The sequence below is a fragment of the Hippocampus comes genome, unplaced genomic scaffold, assembly GCF_001891065.2.
Source record: "Hippocampus comes isolate QL1 unplaced genomic scaffold, H_comes_QL1_v1.1 scaffold112, whole genome shotgun sequence".
Classification (NCBI taxonomy): domain Eukaryota; kingdom Metazoa; phylum Chordata; class Actinopteri; order Syngnathiformes; family Syngnathidae; genus Hippocampus; species Hippocampus comes.
In genome coordinates, this window is record NW_017805841.1 from 1,737,155 (window position 1) to 1,751,380 (window position 14,226).

Genomic DNA, 14,226 nt, shown 5'->3' on the forward strand with positions numbered 1-14,226 from the left:
ATTATGTCTTACAAAATGTATACATTTTTTACTTGCAAAAGTATTACATCAAAAAAAAAACAATTTCATGACAAGATTAATAAAAACATATTTTACACAAGCCAACAATCCAAATTTAATTTAATGAAACTTTAATCTGTGACAAATTAAATGAAATTAGAATCTAAATAATAATTGTAATGCAATTTAAATGTCATTTGATCTGATCACAACACAGTTAAATTATTTTCATTTCATAATTTTCATTAACTTTATTTAATAGAATTTTAATAAAATAAATATTTTCAAATTAATTAAATTATATTCTAATGTCATTCTTTGTGAGGATGTTGGAATTATGTGGTTATGAATTTTATTATTTTTGCAATCGGTGTAAAAGCATGTGCACTCACTCTTCTCCGCAGCGTACGGCCTTCAGCACGCCCACGGCGGCGGTCGTCTGTCTCTCAAAACCCTGCCCGATGTGATCGGCGTGGGCTCGCGTCCGGTCCTCGAAAAGCATCTCGCGGGGCTCGCTGGCTCTGGGCAGATACTGTAGGTTCTTGATCTCATTGGTGGACCTGCAACGCAACACTTTACAATGTTAACCAGACACCAGATAAATGACCTCATGAGATCCAATATAACAAATATAAAAATTTCAAGTAGTGCATAAAAGCACAATAAATCGCGAGACAACGTAAGGACATTGACTGGTTTCATAAAGTAATTACTGTCCATACTGTAGTATTCGTGTGTTTTGGATTTGTGCCTTTGATGTGACTGCAAAGAACTGAATTAGATCCGGAAGTCAGATTTTTGGGAATTAAAAAAAAAAATGATTTGAAGCTCATATCATCCAGCACTTGTATTCGATCTCTTGCAAGCAAATCTGGTTGCAAAACTCTGGGAACTTTCAAAGTTAGAAACGTTCCTTGGGAATTAACAGAGGTGGACCAGGAGTTCAATTGAAAGTTGACTCTTATGTGGAACTTCAATGTAGCCTTTGATGAAGATCAATTGAGTTAGGCCTACTTTTATGCCATCGCATGTAGACAAGGAGAGCAGTTTATTTTGCATGGATGTCAGCTGATGACCAAACAAAATCTTTATAATTATGCATTAAATCCACAAAATTCTCATGCAAAGTTTCTGCTTTGGAGTACTTTTCAAAACACCATCTGAACTTCCCAGGGAAATTCTGCACTCTTTTGGAACCGTCCAAGTGAACACACCTTTTCCTTTTAAAGGGAGACTTGGGCATGTCGGCCATGGGGATCATCTGCTCTCCTGGTCGGACCCACATGATGGGGCCGTCGTCGCTCTCCGTGGGGCTTTGCAACCGCAGACTGGAGAAGGTTCCCCAAGGCAGAGTCCGCTTCGGGGAAAACACAAAAGTCAAGTGAGTAAACGTGGCAGCCCTTCTGTAGCCACTTCAGGCTTGCAAAATTCCAAAAATATTCAAAGTTGGAAACGTTTCATGAGAACTCAGCAATTTATAGGAATGATTGGAAATGAACCAATAATACACTAAATTTAAGGCATTCATCCTTACTCTTTCCAAATCTCCCCAGGTTAATTTCCTGTGGAAATGTACCACACAATCTCTGGAAAATTTACTGGAATGAAAGAATGCCTACCTCCAGAAAGGGAGAGTCCTCCAACATGCGGATGAACTCGGGGAAGTAATCCCCGACCTCCTCATCAACCGCACCCACCAGACTGACCTGCCGCATGGCCCCGGCCCGGTACGTTCCCTGGGAGTATGTCCGCTTCACCTGGGGGTGGGGGGGGACACATCAGATGTTGAAGCAGCCAGGAGGGCATCGTTAACTTTATTTACCAGTGATGCCAATGGATCAGATCACCACTACTGATTAGTTTGGGGAGTGGCAGCATAAAATGCTGATTGGAGCCCCCCTATTATTTACACATCAGAAGATGACAGGAAATCGACCTGATTCAAATTAGAACACATTAATACATTTCTTAAAACACGCTTTTCAAAGTATTGCTTTGCGCCCGTTGTCACTCTCTTGCTCTCAAGAAATTGAATCCTACAGCACAGGTGGCGCCAACATCACATTTAAATAATTATTCATGTGGGGTGGAGCTGCTAACTTAGGGAAAAAACAAACAAACTGAAACCTCGGCTCGCTGCATATTCATATTGTGGGACCTTCAGACGAACATTTTTACAGCTTGGGTGGAGTGTTTAATCAGCGAGCAGGAGGGGAAAGTGCTGACACATGTTGAAGGGGGAAAGAGTGAAAAGAGTGCTGCGGTGTGACAGGATGTGATGCTGCTGGATTCACTGACGGGTGACGGAGACGGTTCCGTTTAAAATACACTCAATTAATTGGTCAGATCCGAGAAATGAGTGGCAGCCCGGTCAGGCCAACAAAAGTGAACTTCACGTGGCCCAACACAGTCACGTGGTGGCCTCGGGCCACCATTATTGTGGAACCCTGTATAATGACACTTTTGATGCTTCAATCATTTGAGTATCAATTGGGTATCGTTTAGCGGGTGCAGACAAAGAGGTGAGTGACATCTCAGCGCTGCAAAAGACAGTTAATACACTGGTTAATTATAACTGACAGGTAGCGCCAAAATCTAGAAGTGGGGTCCAAACTTCATTTGTTACACCACACCACAGATAACTGCATAAGTGGGGAACACTGCAACACAAACAGGGGTGTCAAACTCATTATAGTTCAGGGGCTGCTTGCTGCCTAATTAGATGTCAAGCGGGCCAGACCAGTAAAATGAGAGCATAATTTGCTATAATTAACAAGTCCACATTTTCCCTTTTGGTTTTATGCACATAAGTACAATAGGAAAATCTTGATATTTAATGATAAATCCTTTTTCAAAACATATCATGAACAACTGCAGATTTCTTCACAAAAACATGAGCAACTTGCTTCTGATTATCATTTACATCTTGGCCACGGTGTTTGTACAAATGCAAAATGAGTCAAATAAAATTATGGGAAAAAAAGCAACTCCAAATAAACAAATATTTAATCCTCCTGGGTCCTAATGAACCAATCTGTTTTGACTCCCTCCTTTCATTCTTTGTATCTTTTCATCGCTCCCAGATCCTTTCCTTCTTCCTTTTTTATGACCTCCTTTCTTTCTATCCGTCCTCCCGCCTCCTTTCCTTTCTCAACGCAAGGAACTCCTTAGTGACGCTGAGTGTCTCATCACTGTAACTCCACAAATATGGCCAGTTGAACGTCTGTAATGTCAGTGGTCTCATCAATTGCAATAGAAAATACAAGAAATGACTTGCCGGTGTTTCACTGGGCAAATCTGAAAAAAATCCTGCGGGAGCCACGTTGGACCCCATGCCGGGTTGGTTCTGGGCCGCAAGTCCTATGTTTGACAACTCCAAACTAGGGGGTCCAATTTGACCCGCAGGATGAATTTTGAGAGTGAAGTTTTCGTCAGAGTTGAGCGGGTGCACTGTTCGGGGAGCAGAAGACTGAACAGCAAATAAAAGCAGATGATAGCAGTACGCCTTCTGAGAATTATGGCGTAGCATCAAAACAACATTCAGCGTAATGTTGAGCTGCTGCTTTAATTATTTAATTTCATTTGTTTCTACGCCGGCCGGTCGAAACGGTTTAACGTGACACCTGTCTGTGGCGCAAAGAATGTTGGGAACCGCTGTACGCTGCTGATGAATAATTATGCCATCAATTAACTGACATTGACTAGACTTCTGTCACATTAGAATTGAAAGCAAAACAAAAATCTTGAGTCGTTCAAGCCCTAATTAGAGCTGAAATATCAGATTCGATGCGTGTTTTTCTACATACGACGTCATGACGCATATCCCAGTTGTGCCACATGACAGCAAAAACTCCAAATGTGTGACTTGAAGTGTGGTGGGTAAATCCAACCTTTATTAGAATTATGCTTTTAGTTTGCACCGAGTCACACTGTGAGGTTTTTTTTTCGAATACAACAAGAATAAGAGCTTCAGATGCAACTCTCGTATTAGATATTTATTCGTGCATTTGGACCCGGACTTTTTGGCAAAGTCTATTCCAGTGCTCTGACAGCTGGTGAAGAGAGCAGCCAAAAATTTTTTCTTAAACGCTCACCCACAGCTACTTTGCCAAAAATCGACCTCCTTGGGGCATACACGAATCGCAAATCAGCTCAAGTAAAAGAATATGCTAATAATGAAGAGCCAGGAGAGAGCCGTCGCGTTGGTGCACAGAGGCTATGAAGTAATCTGATGACAAAGCTCAACAAGGGCGACCTTGGTAAATGTTCTTTGTAGAGTGGGGCCTCTGGATGGAATAATTTTAGGTTAGCGCGACCAAAATGGATCCCTCTCAGCGTGCAACTGCACGAGAGGCACATTTTATGACTGCTGTTAAACCGGAATATAATTTAAGTGCAGTCGTATCGAGCCTCGCGCTGCAGCAGTCCGCCATGGATATAATTAGACGCTTCGTAATACAGATATATTGAGAAAGTGCTGATGTGTAATTTACATTCTTGGTTCTTCAAACCTTCACACGCTGTCCAAGAAAAGTCTACGTTTTTGCAGAATGACTGCTGGAAATGGAGGGGGGAAAAAAAACCCCAAAGCTTTAAAATGGGTGTCAGGTTCTGACATACAACGATTAGTGTTAAAGTACAGCTCTTTAAAAACCAAAGTACACTGACCCATTGGTTCTTTTTACACTGAGCAGCAAGTCAAAAACTACTTATGCACTGTAAATGTATTGTATATAAAATTTTAAATACACCTAAACTGTACTAAAGTTAAATTCAACTGAAGGTTATCAGGAAAATCTAATGAATTGTGTCATAAAACGATTTATGTCATTGAATATATATCAGAAAATGGATGTAAACATCACATTGCAGTGAACACCGACCATTTAAACCAAAACCGTTGTTTTGCTGCATTATGGCAAAATTAATTGCAGCTTTTGAATGAATGGCGACTTTTATGATTATGATATGCTGTCATTTTTGTATTATGGTTACCAAACGGATATGAGGCAGACATTAAACCTATTTGGGTGGTTGTCCCAGCCAAGTGGCGGTGGCCCTGCCCGAACCGACACTCGGCCTGTGCGTTTCTGATATGATGTTTTAATAATTTATTTACCATCTGTATCCTGTATTATTTCATCCTTGAGGAAATATTATTTCTAATTATTTTTTGCATTATAAAATCTAACTGAATATCTACATGTTCTGGGATTAATATCTTGTTCAAGCCATTCCTTATGAAAGGTTGTAACCTGATTCACACACACGCAAAAAAAAAAAAAAGTCTAAAAAAAGATCCATTAACCATTAGCTCATTAAGTGGATGAAACTCAAATCATCCATCCATCCATTTCCAACACCGCTTATCCTGAACAGGGTTGCAGGGTTGGTGTGAGAGCCTCTCTCGGGTGACTTTGGGCGGAAGGCGGACTACCCCCTGAACTGCTCGCCACTCAGTCGCAGGGCACATACAGAGACGAACAACCATTCACACCCACACCGTCACCGAGTGGGAACCAATCCCGCACACAAGTCAGGCGAATTTACCATGTCACCATCAGCAACTAAAACTCAAAATATTCAATGTTAAACATTAAAAAAGCAAGTATGTGTTGATTTCATGATATTTATTGATGAAATTTGTACTGGCCCATTTGGGCCAGTATCAATGAACTTTAGGTGGCCCTACGCAGTCACGTGGTGGCTCTGGGCCACCGGGCAACTGTTAACGTAGAACACTGTGAGGTGTGTTTATTGAGTTAAATTGGTCAAAGCTCACGAACTGTACTCGTACTTGGTATTTGGTACTGGGACAAGGTGGAGAAAGAGTCTCACTTTTGATTGACTTTCAGAGATGAATTCATGTAACAATAAGTTTGGTTGTAGGTTGTAGTTTGCAGTGGTTTAAGTTTTTCCTGCATTTCAGAGATAGCTGTTTCTGATGTTTTGCCCATCTCGTGTAGCCAATAAAACCCTACAAGGCTCTTCTCTCACTGGGCGCTACAACGGAACAGGTCTTCAGAATCTCTCCCACAGAAGCCAGGCAGAGGAGGGCCGTGACATAATTGTCATTTAATTGGCCGACAGATGCAGGCATTAAACCGAGGGCAACTTTGCCAAAAACGCCTATGGAAAGGTGCACCCAAAATAAATTTGTAGCTGTTCTTGAACCATTTGGAGTATCAACATAGTTTTGGTCTCTTTTTGAAATATTCAAAATTTTATCATTATGAATATTTCTCCCATACCGTAAGAATCTGTGTAAGTGCTCCTGTCACTGAACTATGGATGTTCGAAAACAGAAGAAAAAGTCGAATCTTATGTTCGTCTAATTTCTTTTCACGAAATCTGCCTTGAAAATGGATTTAGAATGTTGATTGGGACTTGGAAACACTACAGGATCAAAGCTTGAGCTCTCCCCAAGTTCCGGTTCAAATTCGACAATTGTAACATGTAGGGTACCATTCAAATCTCCAGAAACTCAGCTTTTAAAAGATGTCTAACATGTTCACACATGTACGCAGCTGACGACGTGCATCAGCGATTTGTTTTGACAGATGACGGAGGGCCCTCCTAACTAACGGTTTAAGTGATGCGACAAGTACCTCCACCGCACACGTCCCTTTCCTGGTTTTAAGTGAATGAGACAAAGCCGTCTGACGCCAAGTCATTCTGGATATACAGTACACATATTGTTTGTGTTTTACAACAATAAGTACAATTTCATATGTAGCTGTGGACATTTTTGAGAGCTGTGTGACTTTCAATAAATATTCAACAAAATTACATCTCCGAAACTTGAATGTTTTAGAGAACGTGTGAGGGATTACATTTGATGAAAACTTTTGTTAAGGTCACATGATCCACAAGGTCCAGTTCAAGGTCAATTACAGGTCAAAAGGTCAAGTTACTAAAATATTTGCCAAACTGCTAAATTATTGCAGAATTAGGAAGCCTTGTTGAGATCTCTTTCTAACAATCCTTGTTTTGTGAAGATTGACCCAGTAGTTCTTAAGATAAAAAGGGTTCGAAGGAAAGTGGGCATGCCTCTTCTTGCAGAAAATGTCAAAAATTTGATGTATCATAGCGCTCGAACCCCTGCACTGATTGACCTAAAATTTGAGATTTTGTGTTGTGCCATCACTAACAACAACTATGCCAAGTTTAATGAAAATCAAAACCTGCTTGCTTCAATCCGCTAGTGGATTTTGCATGGAATGACACCCTTGTCACCCGCTTTTCCCACTGGCTGTAACAGTAGTAGGTAATCCAGGTCATCATGTAAACAGCAGCATTGTGGGTCAGGCAGTGTCTTGGCTAACCCGTGTTAGCATCAGAGTCCCAAAGTTCAAATGCATTTTACCAAAAATATGATTCAAACCTCCCTTTCATGGCAGGATGGCAGTGAAACGTGAGCATCGATCAAGGATTTAATTTCTGACAGAGGAACAATCGTGTCTGGAAGCTCGAATTAGCACACACGTGCTACCGGATGTCTTTGATGTAACGCAATTTCCCGTTGTGCTATGCTAACAAATTGTAGTGCCTATTATGGATTAAAGAGGCATTAGTCAGCAAACTCACATTTATTAACAGCCAAAACACAGTTTTTGTATGCCCGTGCCTGACATCAAATCGGCTCTCCCAAACAGTCACTCACAACCATGTACAGTGTTGCGTTTATGAACTTGGACATAGCAGCGCACAAAGTAACACAACCTGACATATTTGCCTTAAGGCCTAAATGGCAACACATAATAAAATACATAACCTACCTACTTCCCAAACTTTCCTCCAAATCATACCGCAGTTTGTGTGGATCAGGGCTACCCAAGTCCGGTTCTCGGGAACGCCTATCCAGCCTTTTGTGCATGTTTCTCTCCTCCGACACACCTGATTCAAATGATCAGGATTTCTATTAGGCTTTTGCAAAGCTCGCTGATGAACCGATCATTTGAATCAGGTGTTCTGGAGGAGGGAAACATGTAAAGAAGGCTGGATAGGGGCGGCCATGGACCCAACTTGGGCACCCCTGGTGTAGATCAAATAATGTACACTTGTGAAGCCGAACAAAACATTTTGGATAAATGAATGAATAAAATCAAAATTAAAAACCACATTTCCAGACCTGCCAAGGACGCGGAAAGGTGAAATCTCACCTGAGTGTGGAAGTTGGCCATGGTGGTGGTCTCGATGTCCTTCTTCCCGAGCACCTCCATCTTTACCGGGGCGTTGGGGAAATTGTAGGAGAAGTAATCCAGAAAGTCCGGGAGGTAGGACGCCGCTCCGTGAATGATGCCCATGACGAAACACGCCGCCTGGGCTCCATCCTCGCTGAACGACAAGGTGACAAACTCCTGGGCAAAGCGTTGCATCTCGGCCGGCGGCAGGGCCGAGAGCTGCTCGCCATAGGCGCGCACCACCGACGCGCCCCCGTTGGCCTGCATCTCCACGTGAATCAGGTGGCCAAACTCCAGCCCGGGCAGACTCGGCGTGGGCGTGCAGTGGAGCGGTGAGATGTAGCCCAGTCTCTCTCTGACCGCGGCGGGTATAGATGCGGGGTCCGGGTGCTGTGTGCTGTGAAGCAGTCCGCCTCCACCGCCGCTGTTGCCGTTAATTCGGCTGAGGAACTCGGCCAATCCAAGAGACACTCCGGAATAAACAGTCTGGCACGAGCGGTGGTACATTTTGGGGCGTCCGTGCCTCTCTTTGGCTCGCTCACCATCTTTGTGCTTCTTTTTCTTCTTCTTCTTCAGCTTCTTGAGCAAGAGGTCTTCTTGGGAACTGGCTTTGGGCTTCTCTTTGGGCTCTGAGATGGACAACCAGACAACACAAATTAAGGCCGCAGCCATTCAAAAATGTTTAGAATTGATGAGTCTACCGATTACCTGACGATTCATCAAGTAATTGGTTTAAAAATATATTTTTCAATTTTAAATATTGTGCATGTGGGGTGAAGGTATTATTTTTGTCCATTTTGCATCGCCATCCACAGGTTCTACTGTAGTATCCGCGACTGAGTGAGTATGGCTTTGAAAGACGAGGTGTGGCCTGGTGAGTGATGTAGGCATCAACTAATCAGAGGACGGTACATGCTGCACATCATCTGCCATAGTAAGTGTGAAATAAGCTTTCGAAATGCACCGTAAACGAGAAACGGTTCTCAAATGCCTTACCTGGTTAAACAAGGAATAAATAAAAATATTATTTTACGGACTGTGACTAAAGTGACGACAGAATATCATGATTAGCATTTAGTATTTATACATTTTAGTCCATTGTGACCTTTTGTGGTTACCATCATTTGAATCAATGCGGAGGGAAGAGTTCCCAACAATAAGTCCGTGTTCCCACAGACCAGAGAGAATTGTGACTGTTGTTGCATGCTCTTTGTATGTGTTGCTGCTTCATGTGTTACTGTCGCAGTTATTTGAGTCTATAAGTACTGAAACAATTTAGGTTAGGCCATCTATGGCGTTTTGTCAGCATTGTGCAAGCAGACTTTCATCGGCCCGCCACACGGCAGCAGCGACCGAAACAAACTAAAGTTGACAATTTTGGAAAAGATTACAGTTGCTGACTCTTCACCGCACACCGAAACAAACTAAAGTTGACAATTTTGGAAAAGATTACAGTTGCTGACTCTTCACCGCACACCAAGCGAATCAGCACCGCACATCTACAGATGAGCGGCAACAGAAAAACTGCGACCCTTGATTGGGTTTTGAGGCTACACATACGATATAAGGTACTCTATTATTTTCTATTGTACCACAAACATGTGGTGCGATTGTCAAGGAAGAAGCAGATAGCCACAAAAAAAAAAAAAGGAAAAGGGGGAGCATAAGCAGAAAATTGAGGTATTTTGAAAGGTTGTTGCCAATGATCGATCGTCGGGTCAGGTACGAAAGAAATTGTAAATATAATATGTTTTGCTGTAAAACACTGTTTTACACTCTGTATTCTATACACTCTTGTGTTCACCGCCAATCTAAATATTAAACAACAGCAAAACCTGTGGTCCACAGTTTACCACTTATGAGAACTAGTTGCAGAACACTGCACATTCTGCGACAGCGGGTTTTGGCTTGGTATCCGTCCGGCCTTGGGAAAAATGATATAGTTCAGTTTGGCATTTTGCTGTCTAAATATATGATTAATTCCTTTTTGTCAGTTTTACTGTAAGCTTCAATTGGGAGTAACAAATAAAAAAATAGCTTTTCGCAAGCACACCTGACATCTTATTTGGAAAACTGAGTTAGAGGTTTTTTCCTTTCCTCAAGTGATGTTATATGATCACGTCTAATTTCTTGACAGCAAAAGCAAGCAAAACATACTTTTAAAAGTATGTTTACATAATCTGAATGTGTTTAAGGCGTGTGGGAGGGGTAAAACCAAATTTAAAATATTTTATGGTCCCATGATGCTGCTGATTTTCACCTATATTTTCCCCTAGCTTCCGCAACGTACTTCTTGCGAAAAAGGGGGTTTCTGATGTTTAAATATGGATTGGGTACTTAGATGTATGGTGTGAGCTCAGGCTTTGATGTGATCTGGGGTGCTTTTGCTTACCTCTCTGAAGAGGGAACACCAGTTCCCCGTTTTCCTTTGAGATGTCACGTTCTGGCGGCAGGTTGTGGTTTTTCCACTCTTTGCTGCTTCTTTCCTTCTTGCTGTCCCGCTCCTTGTCTTTGCTGTTGTAATCTAGGGGGGAAAGGCACCAAAAGTGACGCCTGTTAATAACATCCAGGGCTGAAGTGATAAAAGGACAAACATTTACACGTGTGAGTGAGTGGTCCACATGCATTGCATTCGGGGCCTGATGCGCGCACACAGTGGCCTGCGGCACAAGCCCCGTTATGTAATATTTCAACAGATGTTTCAATTACAACCATAGAGTTTGTTCGGTATTTTAGTGGGAAAGAGTTTGGAGCGAGGGGTAGATCGGTCTTACCTCTCTGTGGTGTCTTCACGTCGCCGTTCTCGGTCTTTGTATGGCAGCTAGCGGGGCTGACTTTCTCCACTGCCGCGGCCGAACTGCGCTGCGCTTCGCCGCTTTTCTCCCGATGCCGTTTCTCCTTCGCCCGTTTCTCTTTGGACGGCGAGGCGAGGAAGTTGCTTATTTTGAAAATTTTCCGTGCGGGAGCTGCTGCTGCTCCTGGCACCACCACCGCGGTAGCGGTGGGGGCGGCGGAGTGGCTCGCCTTGGCCGGGCCGAAACTCCATTTCGCTGGGCTCCCACAACTCGGTTTCCCGTTGTGTTTTTCCACAGTGCACACCTCTCCGTTGACTTTCCGGTGCTTGGGCCGCTTCTCCTCCACGCGGATCTTCTTTGTGGGCGGTGGGTGAATGTCGCTGGAAGACTGCGGTCGGCTCTCTGGCGGCCGTTTAGCTAACAGCGCTTGGGGGGAATTTGTTTGGCTGTTCGCTGCGAAATGCATGGAGTCCACGGACTCGGCCATCTTGGAAGTTTCTATTTTTTACGGCCAGACGTAAGTGGTGCGTCAGAGCCAATAGAAGGCGGGGCTTAGATGCTCCGCAAGCACGTACAACAGGCGGAAGAGCAACGCGGAAGTATACTGTTGTACGAAAGAACGATTTAAAAAGCGACTGTTTATTATGAACGAAAAAAGATACATTTTCTTTCTTTGAAACTCACCTCATCTTAACTTTTTATTAATAGAGCACTTTAAAAAGCAAACGCACTGGAATCAAAGTGTTATATATAAATACAATTGAACATAAAACAAACTACTAATAATGATAATACTGGTCTAAATATTAATTATTATGATGATATAAATAGTAATAATGACAAGACAAAAATATTTAAAATAATATACGACACGTAAACAACTATGAACTAAGTTATTAATGTGTTTATTTTATCCTCGTGACATCGTTGATTGGGCGGACGGGTGGACAACTGTTTAGCGCGTCGTCCTCACAGTGCAGAGGTGCATGGTTCGATTCTGGCTCCGGCCTTCCTGTGTGGACTCTGTATTTTCTCCCCGTGCCTGCGTGAGTTTTCTCCCGGTACTCCGGTTTCCTCCCACATTCCAAAAACATGCGTGGCAGGTTGATGGAACTCACAATTATCCCTAGGTGTGAGTGCGGATGGTTCTTCGTCTATGAGTGCCCTGCAATTAGCTGGCAACGAGTTCAGGGTGTCCCCCGCCTATTGCCTGGAGACAGCTGGGATAGGCTCCAGAAATCTTTGAAAACTTTCTATAGCCACAATCCATCGTATGACCAGGTGCGCCTGTATGAGTTATTTACAAAACTTGCAACTTCTCATAAGGTCACCAGGAGGCAGTATAGTTACATGCAGTAAGGGAATTTGTTGCTCATCTACTCAGAGTCCTGCTAGATGTGATTACACATGATTCACACTCTGCAGTGACAAGTGACAGTGAGTTTTAATTTGTATTTGTATTGTTATTTTTTTTGGTTGTGTTTAGCATGTCTGCCTTCCTGTTCTTAGGTTCTGGGTTCAAATCTCAGCTCCAGTTTTCCTGTGTGGAGTTTGCATTTTCTTCCCCATGCTTGTGTAGGATTTCTCTGGTTATTCTAAATTGTCTGTCGGTGTAGTTGTTGTTGTTGTTGTTGTTGTTGTTGTTGTGGTTGTTGTTGGGCAACCTCCAACTGGATCCCACAGCGGCTCCTAAAGCCGCAGCGACCCGGGTACCTGCAGACCCAGTTGTCGGCTCTCGACTGGGAACTGTTCGTAGCCCGAAGACACGCCCAACACCGCTTGGAGGTCGTTCCCGAGTTGGGTGTCTGTCGGTGTTAATGTGAGTGTGAATGACTGTATACATATGCCCTGCGATTGGCTGGCAACCATTCTAGGATGCATCCACCCTCTTGTCTATACATCAGATGGAATAGGCTACAGCTCAACTCAACTCAACTCAACTGTATTTATAGAGCACTTTCAAACAGCCATCGCTGCATACAAAGTGCTGTACATGGAGCAATTAACATATACAACAAACAGTAAAGCAAATCGGTAACAAAGACGGTAGAAAGCACCGAACAGCAAAACCAAGAACAAATCTAAGTCATGCTGAGTCAAATGCCAAAGAATACAAGTGAGTTTTGAGGCGGGTTTTGAAGATGGGCAGCGAGGAGGCTTGCCGAATGTTCAGTGGGAGGTCATTCCAGAGAGAGGGACCAGCAACAGAAAAGGCTTGATCCCCTCTGAGCCTCAGTTTAGTTCTTGGTACTTCTAATAATTTCTGGTCCGCAGACCTGCAAGAGGCGAGCAGCGGCATTCTGGACCAGCTGGAGGCGCTTAATGGAGGACTGGCTGACTCCAAAGTAAAGGGCATTGCAGTAATCGAGCCGGGATGTGACAAAGGCATGAATTACTGTCTCAAAGTGTTCATGAGAGAGGAGAGGTTTTACTTTGGCCAGCTGGGCTGCGTTATAGAGAACGGATGACTGGATGATTGCCATCTATTAAACTAAACCTAACTAATCAGGACATAGCAGGCCTTGAAGCACTGCCATATCCTTACCCTTCACTTCCTAATTCTGGAAAATGTCCACCTATGTCCTAAACGAGTGCAGGTATTTAGGGTATTGACTGACTGACGGTCTGGCCAGGTTTTATCTGGTGCTGCCTCACCACAGCAAATCCATCCCAGATGTGAAGGGACATGTCCCAGTGTTTTCAAGCGACCAGTAAAAGTCATCCTGACACATGATGAAAGAATGTCTCGCCTTATGAAGCATTCGGTGGATATGAGTGTGTGACTGTGACAAAAGACAAAAGATGAGTTGGAATACTTATATGAGCTGCGGCATGAAGACAGATATGAGTCTGTGAATAATCCAGGAAGGGCTCAGGCTATTTTTCAACAATATCACTTGGATGGAGATGAATTGGCCTCCTTGCTACCAGGAAGCTGAACGAATGGTCAAATGTTTGTTTTATCGGCGGGGAGGAGAAGAGCACAGTGTTTACATTAGCCAGGACAGAGAGTGGGCCAAGGCGGCTCATTGGAGGGAATTCAAAATAGTGTTCACAAGGAGGGCACCTTGAGGACGACAACCTGCTGTCCATAAATGGGTAAAAGCTTGGAGAAGTAGCTATTACTGAGAATGATCCATGGCGACACTCTGCTATAAGCACCCATTTCATTTTCCATCCATCCATTCTCTGATTCGCTTTATCATCACAAGTGTTGCAGGGGGCACCAGAGCCCATCCCAGCTGTCC

The 14,226-nt window shown here is 43.3% G+C and overlaps 1 protein-coding gene across 3 annotated transcripts in view; it reads right to left on the reverse strand.

Annotated features, from left to right (window-relative positions):
• LOC109526766 (round spermatid basic protein 1-like) overlaps positions 1 to 11,580 on the reverse strand; it is a 14,935-nt gene extending 3,355 nt beyond the window's left edge. For all 3 annotated transcript variants that reach the window (XM_019888246.1, XM_019888245.1, XM_019888247.1), the window contains exons 1-6: positions 10,958 to 11,580; positions 10,576 to 10,707; positions 8,163 to 8,812; positions 1,620 to 1,757; positions 1,215 to 1,357; positions 393 to 560 (exon numbers count right to left, since the gene is read on the reverse strand). In XM_019888246.1, the coding sequence (XP_019743805.1) occupies positions 393 to 560; positions 1,215 to 1,357; positions 1,620 to 1,757; positions 8,163 to 8,812; positions 10,576 to 10,707; positions 10,958 to 11,465 (1,739 nt within the window). In that variant the 5' untranslated portion in view covers positions 11,466 to 11,580. The remainder of the gene's footprint in view (positions 1 to 392; positions 561 to 1,214; positions 1,358 to 1,619; positions 1,758 to 8,162; positions 8,813 to 10,575; positions 10,708 to 10,957) is intronic.
• Between the last annotated feature and the right edge of the window lie 2,646 nt (positions 11,581 to 14,226).